Below are 17,452 nucleotides of genomic sequence, written 5' to 3' on the forward strand. Positions count from 1 at the left end.
AGTTGTAAGTTGTTATTAGGTCAAGCCTTACTGTTACTTTCTAATCATTATACTAGTTTAGGGTAAATCCTTTGGATTAAGGTTGACCTAACAGTAATTTGTAAATCTTTTATCTGGGTGAAATTCCAAGTAAATGATCTAAATTCTTCTAACAAAGCTCACTCCGAATAGGGTGATTGAAATCCTCTAACCAGGTCACATTTAATAGTGTGCATTGTAACCTTTAATAGGGTTGGCCTTTCATAGGGCATCACTTTAGAAGAGTGAGAATGAGTAGCATGTTACTGGTGGTTTTTCCAAAATTGGGTTTCCACGTAAAATCATTATGTTAAATGTGTTATTAAATCTATTATGTTTCATGCTTACATTTTTGCAAAGTTGAAGTGATAATAACCTCCAAGTTTAAGTGATTGTATGATCTAATGGATGCATCCATGTTGAATATATTTTATGGATATGGGTTCACTAAGATATGAAAAGTTTTATTTTTACATCTAGACCTTGGATAATTGATTCACCCCCCCATCTCAGTTATTCTAAAGAATTACAACAATTGGTATCAAAGCCATCTACTTAAGAGGACTAGTTTGAAGGTACTAGAAGCAAAATATCAAGATGTAAAAAAGAGAGGTACCCAAGCGTAATAGAGATAACTTTTCTGCATGGAAAAGTATGATGAAGCTACACCTGGGAGGTCTTGGAGATCATACACAATGTACCATCACTACTGAGCATGTTGATCCTGTTGGCACCATAACTGTTGAATATCTAAAAAAGAAGAAAGAACACAATCAAGCAATGTTGGTGATTGCCTCTATCGTAAGTTATGCCAAGTTTCATGACATAAAAGGTTGTGATAGTGCAAAGAAAATATGGGATTCTCTTCACACCATCTATGGAGGTGATGCAAATGTTTTAAGAGCCAAATCTAGATGTCTTAGAGGTAAATTTGATGACATGAGAATGCAAGAAGGTGAGAATGTTTCTCAATATTGCTCTAGGATAAAAGATGTTGTTAATGCTATAAGAGGATCTACTGGTAAGATAGATGATGAGACTATATTAAGCAAAGCTTGAGAACACTACTACTCATCTATGCTATTAGAGTTTCTACAATACAAGAACTAAGATGTATACTAGGTTCTAATTTGACTCTTGAAGGTCTGGTAGGTAAGTTCACTTATTTTGAGCTATCTAATTTTGACAACTTAAAATCTAAAAATGTTGAATTTTTTCTCAAAGCCAAACTGCAATTGAAGGAACGTAATGAGAAGAAGAAGAAAAAGGTAAAAATATGTTTCTAGTGATAGTGATACAAATGAGGAGGATGGAGAACAACTTGAAGCACTACTAGCAAGGATTTTCATAGAGGCAAAGGAAAATTCAAAGGTAAGTTACCTATCATGTGTTTTAATTACAATGAGGTTGGTCATATTGCTGCTAGATGTCCAGAGAAGAAGAACTACACAGGTGGAGACAAATACAAGAGTAGAAGAGATGAAGAAAACAAAGATTACAAAGACAAAGGCAAGAAGTTTTGCTACATTTCAGAAGAGGAAATCAAAGATGGATCTAATGATCATGATGATGACGTGGTGTATGTTGCAATGAAGGATGCTTCTAATGAGGATGAGACAATTGCACTAGTGTCTTGTGTGAATAGGAATGATAGATGAGTCATTGATAGTGGGTGTTCACATCACATGATTGGAGATAAAAGTAAGTTCATTGCCTTGAATTATTATGGCGAAAATAGTGTAAGGTTTGGCAATGATGCACCTTATCTGATAAAAAAAAAAGGTTCTTTCAAACCCATAGAAGAGATGTTATGTGACAATGCTTATTATGTTGAAGGACTTAACTATAATTTGTTGAGTGTGTAACAGCTAAATAGTGCAGGTTGTAAGGTTGAGTTTGAGAACAAGATTGCTAAGGTATATGATATTGATGGAAAACTAGTGAGAAAAAGTGATCAAACTAGAGGTAATCTATTCTATCTTGATATGGATGATGCTACTTGTCTAGTTGTAGAATTAGATGATGTGTGGTTATGGCACAAGAGGTTATGTCATGTTAACTTTGATAATTTGGTTAGTATCAGTAACATGAGAAGAGTCAGAGGTTTGCCTAAGTTGAAAAAACCTAACAATATAATTTACAAACAATATCAGTTAGGCAAAATGACAAAGTCTAGTTTTAACAGTAAGACTCATACCTCTAAAAAATTTTTGGAGATTGTTCATACCAACTTGTGTGGACCAATTAATGTGCAAAGATACAAAGGTGATAAGTACATTATGCTATTTGTTGATGATTATTCTAGGATGATGACAGTTATGTTTTTGAGATAGGAATCTGATGCTTTCCAAATGTTTAAGTGGTCCTTAGCAAGAGTTGAAAAGGAAATAGGTAAAAGTCTAAAATGTTTGAGATCTAACAAAGGAGGAGAATTTACATCAAATGAATTTGAGATGTTTTGTAATGATAGAGGAATCAAAATACATACATCTCCTCCTAGAAGACCTCCACAAAATGGAATTGTTGAAAGGAGGAATATATCTATAATAGACTATGTTAGGACACTCATCATGGAGAATTTTTTTGCTTTGAAATACTGGAGAGAGGCTGTAAGTACAACTATCTATACCTTGAATTGTGTGCAAGTCAAGAAAGGTACTCATTCAACACCTTTTGAACTATGGTATGGATACTCATCCAATGTAAAATATTTTAAATTATTTAGAAGCAAGTGTTATAGTTTCAAAGATTTCAAAAATGGTAAATTAGATGCTAAAAGTGAAGAATGTATATTCATTGGCTATTTCACAAGAAGTAAAGCTTATAAGTGTTTAAATATCAACACTAACAAAGTTGAGGAAAGTGTAAATGTGAAATTTGATGAATATACAAAAGTACATGAGGCTAAACCTATGAAGGAATTAGAAGAATACATATCATTATATACTTTTATGAAGGTATGCCTATTGATTAAGAAGTTGTAAATCAAGTTGCGAATCAACAAAAAGTTTCAGTGACTATCAAGTCACACACTATGAATGCCGAGTTGCATTCAAGAACCGAGCTACAATTAGGTGTCGAGTTACAGAATGAAGGACAACCTAATTCTAAAATTAGTGTAAATAAAAGAGATGTTGAATTACCTGATAGAGAAGTACATAATGATTCAAAATTTGAGAGACCAAATGAGGAAAACATAGTAGAACCAAGATTGTCAAAGCATGTCAAAAGACATCACCCTGCTGCACAAATTATTGGAGACAAAAATGCAAGACCAATGACAAGGAATAGGTTGAGAAATGATACATGTTTTCTTAGCATGCATGAACCTAAGTTAGTGAAAGATGCATTAGAAGAGGTGGACTAGAGTAATGCCATGAAAGAAGAGATTGAATAGATTGAAAAGAATAAGACATGGACTTTAGTTCCTAGACCAGAAGAGAAAAATGTGATTGGCACCAAGTGGGTACATAGAAAAAAGTTAGATGAAAATGGTGAAGGCATATGGAATAAGACAAGATTAGTTTGCAAGGTGTATGCACAAGAATAAGGGATGGACTATGGAGAAACATTCACTCATGTTGCAAGATTGGAAGGAGTAAGAACTCTACTTGCTTACTCTACATACAAAGGTTTCAAAGTTTATCAAATGGATGTTAAATTTGCATTTCTTAATGGAATATAGGAACAAGAGGTTTATATAGAACAATTAGATGGATTTTTTGATGCTAACAACAAAAACATGGTATGTAGACTATACAAAGCTTTATATGGTTTGAAGCAAGCACCAAGAGCATGGTATGAAATGCTTCACAATTATCTTGTAAAATTTGGATTTGAGAGGATTGATGATAATAGCAATCTATACTTGAAGATAGAGAAAGGTAAATGTATTTTACTATCTAAAACTTTTGTTGATGATATCATATTTGGAGGTCAAGATATTTTATGTAAGACTTTTGCAAATGAAATGAAGAAAGAATTTGAGATGTCTACGTTTGGAGAAATCAAGTTCTTTGTGGGTTTGCAAGTAGATTCGATGAAATATGGTATATACATCAATTAGTCAAAATGTGTAAAGGAGATGCTAAAACCTTATGGATTGGAAGATTCCAAGCAAGTACTCACACCTATGGTGATAGGACATAAATTGTCAAAGAATGATGATTTAGCTGAGGTGAATCAAACATTGTATATGTCTATGACTGGAAAATTTCAATATGTAGTACATAACAGACCCAAAATTGTATTATCTATTGGGATAGTTGCAAGATTCTTTGCTAATCCTAGGGAGAATGATTTGATGGTTGCTAAGAGAATAATGAGATATCTAAAAGGAACATAAGACTATGGTCTATACTACAAGAAAAATGAGAAATTTGAGTTAAGAGCCTACATCGATGCTGATTAGGCTGGAAATATTGATGGCAGAAAGAGCACTACTAGAGGAGCATTTTTCTTAGGAAAAAGGCTAGTTACATGGACTAGTAAGAAACAAAATTGCATATCTTAATCTACTACTAAAGTTGAATATGTTCTTGCTGCAGTACATTGTACAAACATTATATGAATCAAACAACTACTCAAAGGTATGAAGGAGGAAATCACTGAACCCATGATACTTTATTGTGATAATACAAGTGTTATAAATATATCAAAGAAACCTGTGATGCATATAAAGACTAAGCACATTGTAATCAAGTATCATTACTTGAGACAGTTAGTTAAAGACAAAGAGGTGAAGATGGAATATGTGAATACAAAAGAGAAAATAGCTCATATCTTCACAAAATAATTATCTAAGGATTCTCATGAGTATCTAAGAGGTAAAATAGGGGTGATATCCCTATCCAAGGCTATTTAAGAAGCATGAGAAGTGCCCTACATCAACTTAGATGATTGACATACGTTACACATTGATGTAGTAGATCTTACTTTAGGAGTTGCCTAAAGTAATCAAAGAGTTGGAGTTATAAATCAGTCACAAGCTAGGTGATAGAAGGAGAAAATGAAAATTTTCATATCTGCATGATAAGATGACAAGTCTTTGGAATTGTTGTCAAAGAGGGAGATATACAAAATATACATATACAGAAAGGGAGAAATACAGAAAGAAATATCTATTCAGAGGGAGATAGTGTACTTGATGATTAAAAGACACAAACATATACCTAGTAAGAGGGAGATAGTGCTAAGAGAGATATTGTCATACCCAAAATATTGAGTCAAAAACACACCAATAATTTTTTTTTAAAGAAGGGTAGTGACTAAGGTTATAACATACTAGCATAGAATGTATTGTATAGAGATAACAACAAGGTAAGTCAAGTTCAAGTCACATGGTTTAGGTAGCATTTGAATTTCAATAATAGTGTCTAACATCATTGAGTTTTAATAATATTTCAAAAGGATGCAGAGTTGGTATCCAACAACTACATTAGTTCAAAACCAATGAACCAAATACTACAGGAACACTCGGTTCAATTTGATTAAGTTGTTTGTTTAAACCATAGTTAAAGTATTACATCATGTTTGAGAAAGAATTAGGGTTCCATAGTTCCTTAAAATTAAATTAATATGTTTGACTAAAACACATAAGATACATTAGGTTTTTTATGGTTCAATATTTCATTTCGTTATGTTGGTTCAATTTCCTAGGTTAACTAAATCTATATCCCTTAGGAAGTGACTAGGTACTTTAATATTTGATCTCATTTAGATTCACATTGTAATCTAACTAAATAAGTCATTTTTATTCATTATTTAATTACCTTCAATATTCATTTTATCACTACAACATCTTCAATTTTCACTATTGGGTCAACTACCTAAAACCCCTTCATTTGCATTTGATTTCTAAGATCTTAGTCGTTGGAGATAAACAAACCATAATTAAATATTATAAAATATTAAATAGAATAATATACTAAGATTATTTACCTAATTAACATAATAACCCTTCCTTGATAAAATAACTTACCTAAAAGTCTAACATAAGAAAAATAAATCTAACACCTAAATAATCTTATAACAAAACTCTATAAATATAATCTCTCTTTTAATAACCTTTTAACTAACCTACAAACTTAATACTAAACAAATTAATTAAATTCCAAACACCACATCTCATCCTAACAATATTATACTTACTAACCTTACTTAACTACTAATCAAAATTATTATTAACTTAATCCTAACTAAATTTACTAACCCACTTACACTTTCATTTTAATATAACTAAATATTTAAAAAGGAAACAAAAATTTTTATACACACCTATTTTCTAACATTGAATTCAATATAGTATTATCACACAAAAATAAAAACATTAACTATTACTAACTCCACATTCTAACTAACTTAACACCTAACTAACCCCTACCCCTTACCCCTTAACTTGGGTAGTTCCCAAAACTTTCCATGCTGCCCAAGGCAGTAACTTTGTCCCCCCAACTTGGTGAACACATGATCTCAAGGAATTAAGCAAGAGAGGATAAGGGGTAAAAAGGTAAGTGCAAATTTATTTCATGTATATATATATAAAGAAGAAGTTTTGAATGTGTTTTGACTTTATTACATGCATATAACACGTGAAAATGGGGAAGTGTTGAGGGTGGGGATGGTGTGGGATGCCCACCCCCCCCCCCCCCCCCCCCCCCCGCCCCCCCTCATCCTTACAATTTTTATTATATTTTCCCCAAGTTGCCATAAAGGCATGAGATTAAAAATTTAAGGGGAATATATGTCTAAGTTGTTTGTTTTTCTTTATATTAAATTGCTGCGAAAAGTTAGAATTTTGTATGGGATTGATTTAATCATCTCCCATACATTTTCAGTGCCCTTTTTACTTTATTATTATTATTATTTTTTAAACATAACTTTATAAAATTGTTTCATGGGTATTTTCCAACTATCATAGAATTTCTTTCCATTCCCTTTAATTTGAACATGGATAGAATCATTATGAAGTTAAGTAATGTTTTCCAAGTTCTAAGTTACTAATGTTAATTTAATTTAGGCCAAGAGCTTACCCCATGAATCTATTCAACCAATTTGGTGTGAAACTATAAGATACATATATCAACCTAAGTGTTGATTACCCAAGAACTAAGGAGTCCTATTTATAAGTGAACTTGATCTCATAATACAATTCCAAGAGCTAATTAATTGATAATCAAATTTAAATTCATTCGTCATTGATACAAATTTCATGGAGATGAATTTTCACTATGATGCACATCAATATTTAACAACTGAATCTATTATTTCCATTTACTAACAATAATCACAATGAGAGAACTATTGAAACATTATAATAATTCAATGCAACTTTTTTCTCATAAGGAACTATTATTTTATTAAAAAACTAATTCAAAGACTCAATCAGGAAAGAATCAGGGAAGAAAACCCAATATCATAGTCGTTTCAAAAATAAGTTTAACAATGAATTTTACATTAGGGTCATTGTCCTGAGGAGAAGTCTCCAAAATATTTGAATCAAGAACACCAAAAATCTAAATCCAGTTTGGCTCCATATCAAGGTATCGAATACAAAATCTACAAATTACATCAAGGTAACCATGGAGAACCAAAAATTGATCGGCTGACAATCAAATTCAACACATAGACACATTCAACCAATTACTCCCATCCAAAGTTTGCACAACAAGTTCCTTAATGAACCAAGACTAAGGAGAAGGTGAATTTTTCCAAAGTAGAAGTCAATCACAACACCAAAATAGATGCCTCTTTTGAGGCTATTAATCAAAAAAACTTTCATTCTTTCACTTCTTATTTCCCAAACAAAAAATGGTTTGTATTGATGAGTAGGGACCCATATCACCCTACTCTCTCCCTCTCCTCATCATGAGGAGAGACTCTACACTAACCTGGAGTCTAACTAAGGCCCTCCTCCCATACATGGCCACTTCTACCCTATCAGATGATGAGTAATGCCAACACAACCCTTACAATTTTCCCTCACAAAACAAAATGTAAAACACAAAAAAAAAAAATAAAGAAAACCCATAACAATCCATCCCTTACATGTTTCATCATACATACAAAGATACACCCATGAAAAATGCCTACTTAAGCAAATGAAAAAACAACATGAAGAACAAAACTATGAAGAATTCCTACCTTTACAAATGGTTATGGCAAATTAAAATTTTGAGAAGAGCTAATCCTTCTTCCTCCTTCAATCCTAGCTTTACCCTCTCTAAATATAGAGATTGGGTGAACACTCTTCAACCCTCTAATTTGTCACTAAACAAGCTTTCAAACTCACCCACCTAAAATTGCAATAACTCCATACTTGATTAAGGCTTTCTAGGGTCTTCCAACTTGATCCTACCATTAAGGAAACCTTTTTGGTGGAGTGTAAGCTTGGAAAACTCATAAAGAAGTTCAATTTTCGCACTAAAGGAAAAATAAGATATTTAGGAGGTCATAAAAGTCAACAAAAGGGTCTAGAGGGGTGGAAAATGTCCCCAACCCATACACATACCCCCTAGGCACTTGGTTTGCATTAATTTTGGCCTCTAGAATTATTTTAGGACCTACTAATTGGCTTGAAATATTTTAACTTTCTAAAAGCCTTAAGAATGACATCTTTTCACTAAACCTTGATTAGGGTAAATAATCTAGGTTAACAACTAATTACTCTTAGGTTACTAACTTAATCAATCTCAGATTATTAGGTTACTCTGCTATCCCTAATTAACATGCTGCTACACATATATGAATTATGAGTGTCAAGTGACACCATAAGATTCATTTTTACATAACATTAAAATATTTTATGATTATAAAATAATACACTCATTTCAATTACGATACAGCTACAAAACAATGAGGTCTACATCTCTTCATTAGACTCAGCCTTAGTTTTACATATTGAACATAGGGTCAATTATCAAGTCTCTATTAGATCCCATGGTTAATAATCTTGCACACTCAATTCACACATCAGTAGCTCACAAAAAATCACATGCACATATTTAAAACTCATTTGGCTAATCACATTAATCAAAACATCAACTTTCATTTAAATAACTCTTTCTCATTTCTGCACACATTTAATCATTAGTAATTGCATAATCAATATAACATAACCTATTCATTAATTCGAATTAAAATACTAGAATAATCATCATTAGACATGCATATACCTAAACAGCATAAACATAGTCAATAGGGCATACTGAACTATTGGAATGCATTTAACTAATCGTCAAGGTACCATAATCAACATCATCATTGGTGCAAATTAATGTTTAAACAGTCAAGATAATGTAGTAAGTCTCAAATCATAGAGTATTAAACATGAACATATCAATTGATCTCAATTTCCATTAGGATACCTAAACCATAAAACATTAATTCAAATTTAAATAAGTACATATGAGGAGTGGTCTTAGAGATATAAGGACATAGACAAATACCTAAAAATGAAGTGATCAAGAGGGAGTCATAAGGATGAGTTGATTGTCTATTGATCAGAACAAAATTTTGTAACCGATATAGAAGATGAATGCCATTGATAGAGGGAGAGATTTCAATACAAGGAATTATTTTCTTTTTGGTATTATTGTTGGTTATAATAGTTGTGCTAGTTTTCCATTAATGCCAAAGACAAATATTGTTGAAAATAGATTGATATAAGTATGACAATGTGTTTCAATAATTGTTTTGTCATTGATAGCCAACCTGCTACTTTTTGGTAAGACAATTGCTTAGTTGATTTTGAGCACTATCATTTGTTTGATTGATGAAGAGGATTTGATCAAATGAGGTAACAAAAGCACATAGAGAAAAGGTTGAGTTATGGTATGTAAAAAGAAGTACAATATCAGTTAAGATAGTGATGATATAGAGAATTTATTATTTACTTAAGGTTGCAAAGGTTGGATAAAAAGAAAAAGCCTAGAAGAATAAGTAAGAAGAATTGAGTTTGCCAAGATTGACCAAGTGGACAATAAGTGTCATGCAAAGTTAGTGCAAGCTGAGTAGAAAATCAGTTGGAGAAGAGAAAAGTCAAATTTCAGTGTATGCCGAGTGATACAATGTAAGCCAAGTAAAGTTTAGTTGATGTCGAACACTAGTAAACTTTAGTGTTTGCTGAGTGATCTAGTTGATGACGAGTGAAAGAATAGTGTGGAAGCCAAGTGACAACATATTGATGCTGAGTGCCAATATTCATGTTAAATCATGGATTTGATGAATCTGAGTCGACTATTTTATTTTCTTGAATTTTGTGAAGTGTGTGGAAGGTAACTATGATGAGTTAGTGGCACAAAATTCATGGTAAACTGTTTTGAGGTGAATTCAAAGAGGATTGAAGGAGAAGCTTCTAGAAGGGAATAAAATGAAAAGATGGGTAGATTCATTGAATCCTACCTAATTCTACCTAACCCTAAAATGGACGATAGAGGATGAATGACAAAATATCTTAATTTTTTATTTATAGAGATAGCTGGTCAAAAGCAAGGTTGATCAATGTTGGAGAACCTAAGTTAGACAAGAGGTCTAAGGTATTGCTTCATTCAGTGACCTAACATAAGAGACTTCTATTGGTAGGAAAAGTAAGAAGCCTTAAGGTTATGGGTGCTTGAAGGGTGATCAAGCTATCAGAGCTAAAGTGTGTGAAAGTCAAGTAGAATGGAGGATTGAAATATAGATCTATCTCTAAGTGAGTTGTAATTTGTTATCAGATCAAGCCTTACTATTACTTTTTAATCATTGTACTAGTTTAGGGTAAATTCTTTAGATTATGGTTGACCTAATAGTCATTTGTAAATCCTTGAGCCAAGTGACATTCCAAGTGAATGATCAAAATTCATCCAACAAGGTTCACTCCTACTGGGGTGATTGAAATCCTCTAACTAGGTCACATTTAACAATGTGCATTGTAACCTTTAACAGGGTTGGCTTTTCACAGGACATCCCTTTAGAAGAGTGAGAATGAGTAGCATGTTACTAGCAGTTTTTCCAAAATTGGGTTTCCATGTAGAATAATTGTGTCAAATGTGTTATTGAATCTATTCTATTTCATGCTTACATTTCTACAAAGTTTTATGGATATGGGTTCACTAAGCTATGAAAATTTTTATTTGTACACTAGGACCTTGGATAACTGATTGCGCCCCCACCCCCCCACCCCCCCACACAAAAAAGAAGAAGTTATTCTAAAGAATTTCAACATATTCTAATAAACTCAAGTAAAAAGCATCACTACACTAAGAATAAACCCATTCCAAAATTTGGTGCAAATAGTGTTTTTCTAGTTAGTTCATCCTAAAATATTAGTGCAAGTATAGTCAAAAGGTCTATCAATTTATATTAGACTAATTAATTCATCATGAAATTGAAATAAGGATAACTAAAAATGCATAATGTTCCCAAAGATATTCTATAACATTTAAAACAAGGAGGTCGTACATATTGTTGGAAATATAAGAGGAGTAACTAAGAGGGCAGGGTTGAATTAGTTACTAATTTTTTTTTAAAAAAATCCCAGATCCCTTAGATTTTAGTACAAAACAAACTCTGAAAACTAAATATTGTTGATGTTCGACAAATACACAGAAAAATGTTGTAACTTGGTAAACACTGAGAAGTGTTCAAAAAATACTTAACATGCAACTCTTAAGATATTATGTATGATTACTATTACTTTAATCTAGGTGAAAACATATAAGAGAAATACCATGAACACATTTTACACCAAGATTTAACGTAGAAACCCAATTTGGGAAAACCACCAATTGCAACTAGTTACTGATTTTCACTCTTCTGAAGTGATCCCTATTAGGGGCCAACCTTGTTAAGGTTACAAAACAAACTATTAGGTGTGACCCTATTAGAGGATTTAATCACCCTATTAGCAGTGGCCTTGTTAGAGGTATTTAGACACTTCAATAGAAATTCTGCCTTGTCAGAGGATTTACAAATAGTTGTTAAGCCAACTTTGTTAAGAGATTTAGATCACTACTACAATGGTTAGAGAGTAACAATGAGATAACCTAATTTTTGATGCAACTAAATTGTTGATTACAGACCTTAATTCTAGCTTGTATACTTGATCCTTCTTGATCGAATGTATCTTTTTAGCTCCACAAGAATATTCTACTTATCCTTCTAATTTACTTTCTCTTAGCATCATTAAATCTTCAATTATCTTCCATGCCTTCACACTTTTAATTCTCAACTTGACCTTATAATTATATCTTTCATATTGTCAAGTTGTCTAGAATATAATTTAGAATAATTAATATTCATCTCCTCAGTCATCTAGAACCAACAGACAAATCAATTGAACTTAATATGACAAAATAAGAGATTCCTTTGTTATCTGACCCTGCTCAGTAGACATTAACTTAGAAACTATTTTCCTATTTTAACCAAGTGAACTTGGTCAACACTACATATTTGCAAAGTTCCTTTGGTAATCGAGTGAGCTCAATTAACGCTGGTTCCATCCAAAATTTCCTTCATCAACTGAGTGAGCTCGATTAACACTCAACTTCTACAAACTTTCCTTTGGCTTTCAAGTGAACTTGACATATATTGACTTCTGAACCTACAAACTTTTGAATGCTCAGTAGAAATAGAAAACTATCTTCAATGCCCAAGTGAGCTCGACATATACTGACTGGCAGTGATATGACATTTTGTGTAACATCAAAGACAATACACAATTGATCAATTGTTCCAACACATATGCCCACTTAGATATCAATATAGGACAATACTATTTTAAAACAAAAACAAAAACAAGGAGACACACTTTAAGAAACAATACACATGCAATCCAAATCAGAGAGGGCATAACTCTTTTGAGGAAAGGAAGAGATTGTTTTACAAAGGTATTTGACAAATGTGAATTATATTAATTTAAAATTAAAGTCTCAACATACATACACATACTATTATCAATTTCAGATATAACACCAACAAGATCAACTCTATGATATTATTAAATACATTAAATAATATTATTTAAAAAAATAAAAATAAATGTAATATTTTATAAAATATTATAAATATTAAATTATATGTATATTTACATTTCAATTTGGTTTAGGTTTTTTATTTAATTTAGTTTAGAGAAAGGGTCCAATATCATATAGTGTTAGTGTCAGGGTATAATTAGATTTAAGATTATGCTTCATCTTCTTTTATTATTGAATTAGTATAAGAAGTATGGTTTAAGTTAGTATACTTTACATTTAGGGTTCTAGATAGAGTAGTTGTTTAATTCAAATCTAGTTTATACTTAGTAAATAATTTGGTTTAATATTTAATTGGGCTCAGATCAGGATTAAAAATTAATTTAGTTTAGTTTTATAATCAGGGATTATTGGACACAACTGATACTAATGAATAAAAGTGATTTTGTTGAGGAACAAAAGTCAAATAAAATTGAGCTATGAGTTGTATGTGGAAGAGTTAGATTAGCTATTATATTAGCATTGATATCAAGGTAATTGCCAATATTGATTCTTGTAAGTTTCAAATGATCTAAAGGATGTGGTGTTGAGTAGAGAAAGGATAGAAAAGATAGAAAATGAAATGAAGAAGTGATGTTAAGTATGTGAAACTAATTGGGCAATTGATGAATTGGTCTATGAAAAGATAATATTGGTTTGATTATTTCACATGATTTGATGAAGTATTGAGATGATGAACAAACAAGATAGTTTGGTTGGTAAGAAAGAAATGAAGTTGTAGAATGAAAAGATAAGGAATGAGTTGTTTGAAATAATTCTTTAGTTGTATATTATCATTGATGTTACACAAATGTCAGTAATAACTAAGCAATGAAGATTTTGCAATATTAACTTTGCATATCTTAGTATTAATTGTTGGAAATCTGATTGAAAATGAATACTATCAAAGAGGGAGATTGTTGCAAAGAAGGAAGATTGTTGTTAAAAGAATGTTTTCAATCATTATTTTGTCATTGATGTCCAACCTACTATTTTTTGGAATGACAATTTCTTATAAGATCCAAGTACTATCACTTAGTTGAATGATGAAGAGGATTTAATCAACAAGATGTAACAAAAGTACCTAAGGGAAAGGTTGAGTTATAGTTTTGTAATGAAGTGCCAGGATCAATTAAGATAATGGTTAAATGATGTATTCATAACATACTTGAGGATATTGAGGTTGGCCACACTTAGAAACATTGAAGGAATAAGTTGTAACAAGGTTGACTGCAAAGTTTAACTAAGTTTATTAGTGAGTGTTGAGTAAGCTAGTTAGAGCCAAGCAAATTTTCAATTAGTGTCGAGCAAATAAAAAATCTAGTGTGTGCCGAGTGATATAGAAGGAGCCAAGCATGTTTAGGTGCCAAGAAAAGTAATAGGTGCCAAACATCAAAAAATTTAGCGGATGCCGAGTATTAATAAAATGTAGTTGATGCTGAGTAACACAATATGTGTCAAGCACCAAAATTTCAATAGTGCCGAATTGCTGCATTATTGGAAAAGTAAAAAATTCACCAAATCTGAGCTGACAAGTTTGTTACCTTGAATTTTGTGAACTAGTTGGAGGATAAGGATGATGAGCTGGTGGCATAGAATTCTATGTAAACTATTTTTGAGTGAATTCAAGAGGATTCTTCATGATGTTTCTAGAAGAAACAAGATGTGGGTTAGATTCAATGAATCCTACCTAATCCATTCAAACTAAAATTAAAGGAGGGAAGAATTGAGTGAGAAAAGAAATTCTAGACTTCTGTTTAAGGAGTCACAAGACAAGAAGCTAGAACTGCTGGTGTTTCGAATTGTAAAGTGATTGAAAGGTGTCAAGGAGAAGACATCAGGAGGAGAAGGAAGAACAGAGCATTGAGAATTTGCTTTGATAAGTGGTCAGAAAGAAGATTGCACTAGTACATCGAGCATGAAGACTCAAGGAGAAAAAACTTGAGAAGGGGAACAAGCTGTTAGAGTTGAAGAGACTAAAAGCTAGACAATGTGAAGAGCTAAATAGAGATTTGAAATTTTCCAGATAAGTTGTGAGTTGTATCAGATTAAAAGCCCTTATTGTTACTCTCTAGCAATTGTATCAGTTAGGGTAAAAATCCTATGGACTTAGGTTGGTTTAACAACCATTTGTAAATCTTTTAACAGGGTGGCATTCCAAATGAATATACTAAAGTCCTTTAACTAGGCCCATTTATAATAAGGTGGTTAAATCCTTTAACCAGGTCACATTTAATAGTGTGTTGTAGCCTTTAACAGGGCATCACTTTAGAAGAGTGAGAATTGAGTAGCATGTTACTAGTGGTTTTTTCCAAATTGGGTTTCCATATTGTTTTACAGTAACTTGCTAAGTAAGAAAGTTTAAGCTTGGATGAATGAAAAGTTTTGAAGGCTCACTTTAACTTGATGAAATTTTTTTAATTGGACATTTGGACATTGAATAACTGATTCACCCCACCCCTCTCAGTTATTCTAAAGCATTTCTAACAATTGGTATTAGAGCTATCTGTTGATTTAGTTTGAAGGTACTAGAAGTAGGAAGATTAAGATGTCTAAGAGAGAAGCTCCCAAGCTCAACAAAGATAACTTTGCTACATGGAAAAGCCTAATGAAATTGCACCTTAAATCAATAGGTGATTATGCAAAAACCTCAATTGGAGTAGAACATGTAGATCTAGTTGGACCCCTTTTTGCAAATGATTTGAACAAAAGAAAGGAGCATAATCAGGCAATGCTGGAGATTGCCTCTACACTCAGTTATGTTGAATTTGATGACATCAAAGGTTGTGATATTTCATTTAAGATTTGGAAAGCCCTATTAAATATATATGGAGGAGATCAAAATGTTCAAAGAGCAAAGAGAGAAAGCCTCAGAGGAAAGTTTGATGACATGAAAATGGAGGAAGGTGAGAATGCTGCTCAGTATGCCTCTAGAATGAAAGAAGTGGTAAGTGTAGTAAGGACTCTAGGTAGTCATTTGGAAGATGATACTATCAATAGACAATACTTAAGAACTTTTCTCCCCATCTATTCTATTAGATTTTCAACCATCCAAGAGTTAAGGTGTGTACTAGGAAACACACTAACCTTTGAAGGAATAGTGGGAAGACTCACCGCTTTTGAATTGTCCAATTATGATAACTACAGACCTAAGAATATCAAATCTACTTTCAAGGCTAAGCTATCCTTAAAAGATATTGAGGAGGTGAAATCAAAGAAGAAGAGTAGAAAATGAAAACATACATCCGGTGATAGCAGCACAGATGAAGAAGATGTGGAAAAAATTGAAGCACTGCTGGCTAGAAGATTCCATAGAGGCAAAGGTAAATTCAAAGGTAAGCTCCCTATCATTTATTTCAATTGCAATGAAGTATGATATATTGCTACAAGGTGTACATAGAAGAAGAACCATAAAGAAGGAAACATGTACAAGAATAAAAGAGAAGATGATAGCAGAGATTACAAGGACAAAAGAAAACAATGCTACACTGTTGAAGAATATTTTGATGAGAATGATGATGAATTAGTCTATGTAGCCATAAAGGATGAATCAAATGAAGATGAAGTAATAGCACCGGTGACTTGTGTGAACAAGAATGAAAAATGGATCATAGATAGTGGATGCTCACATCACATGATAGGAGACAAAAGTAAGTTTATTACCTTTATCTAGTATGATAGAAATAGTGTTAGATTTGGAAATGATGCTCCATGTCAAATCAAAGGAAAAGGTTCTATCAAACTTACAAAGAAAATTCCATGTGACAATGCTTACTATGTTGAAGGATTGAACTACAATTTGTTAAGTGTGTCATAGTTAGGCAATGCAGGTTGCAAAGTAGAATTTGGAAAAAAAACTGCCAAAATCTATGATACTAATGAGAATTTGATAGGAAAAGGTGAACAAACTAGGAGTAATATGTTTTACTTAGATATGGAAGATGCAACCTATCTTATTGTTAGAATTGATGATGTGTGGTTGTGGTACAAAAGGTTGTGTCATGTTAACTTTGACAATCTGATTACCATCAACAAAAAGAAGAAAGTCAAAGGCTTTCCTAAGCTAAAGAAACCTAAAAATACAATGTGCAACCAATGTCAACTAGGAAAGATGACCAAGTCAAGCTTCAAAAGCAAGACCTACACTTCCAAAGAAGTACTAGAATTAGTCCATACAAACTTATGTGGCCCAATAGAAGTATAAAGCTACCAAGGAGACAAATACATAATGCTATTTGTAGATGACTATTCCAGGATGATGACTGCCATGTTATTAAAGAAATTTTTTGATGCATTTCAAATGTTTAAGTGGTATTTGGCTAGGGTTGAGAAAGAAACAGGAAAGAGTCTGAAGTGCTTGAGATCAGACGGAGGAGAATTTACATCAAAAGAGTTTGAGATATTTTGCAATGACAAAGGTATCAAAAGGCAAACATTAGCAC

The 17,452-nt window shown here is 32.2% G+C and overlaps 1 protein-coding gene across 1 annotated transcript in view; it reads right to left on the reverse strand.

The window, feature by feature from the left end:
* LOC149539672 (protein LATERAL BRANCHING OXIDOREDUCTASE 1-like) overlaps positions 1-17,452 on the reverse strand; it is a 208,672-nt gene that overhangs the window by 67,409 nt on the left and 123,811 nt on the right. The window contains exon 2 of the mRNA XM_089802607.1: positions 8,955-8,967. Within this exon, the coding sequence (XP_089658733.1) occupies positions 8,955-8,967 (13 nt within the window). The remainder of the gene's footprint in view (positions 1-8,954; positions 8,968-17,452) is intronic.

The sequence above is a fragment of the Cupressus sempervirens genome, chromosome 9 (genome assembly GCF_028749045.1).
Source record: "Cupressus sempervirens isolate cs-2001-9-10 chromosome 9, ASM2874904v1, whole genome shotgun sequence".
NCBI lineage: Eukaryota > Viridiplantae > Streptophyta > Pinopsida > Cupressales > Cupressaceae > Cupressus > Cupressus sempervirens.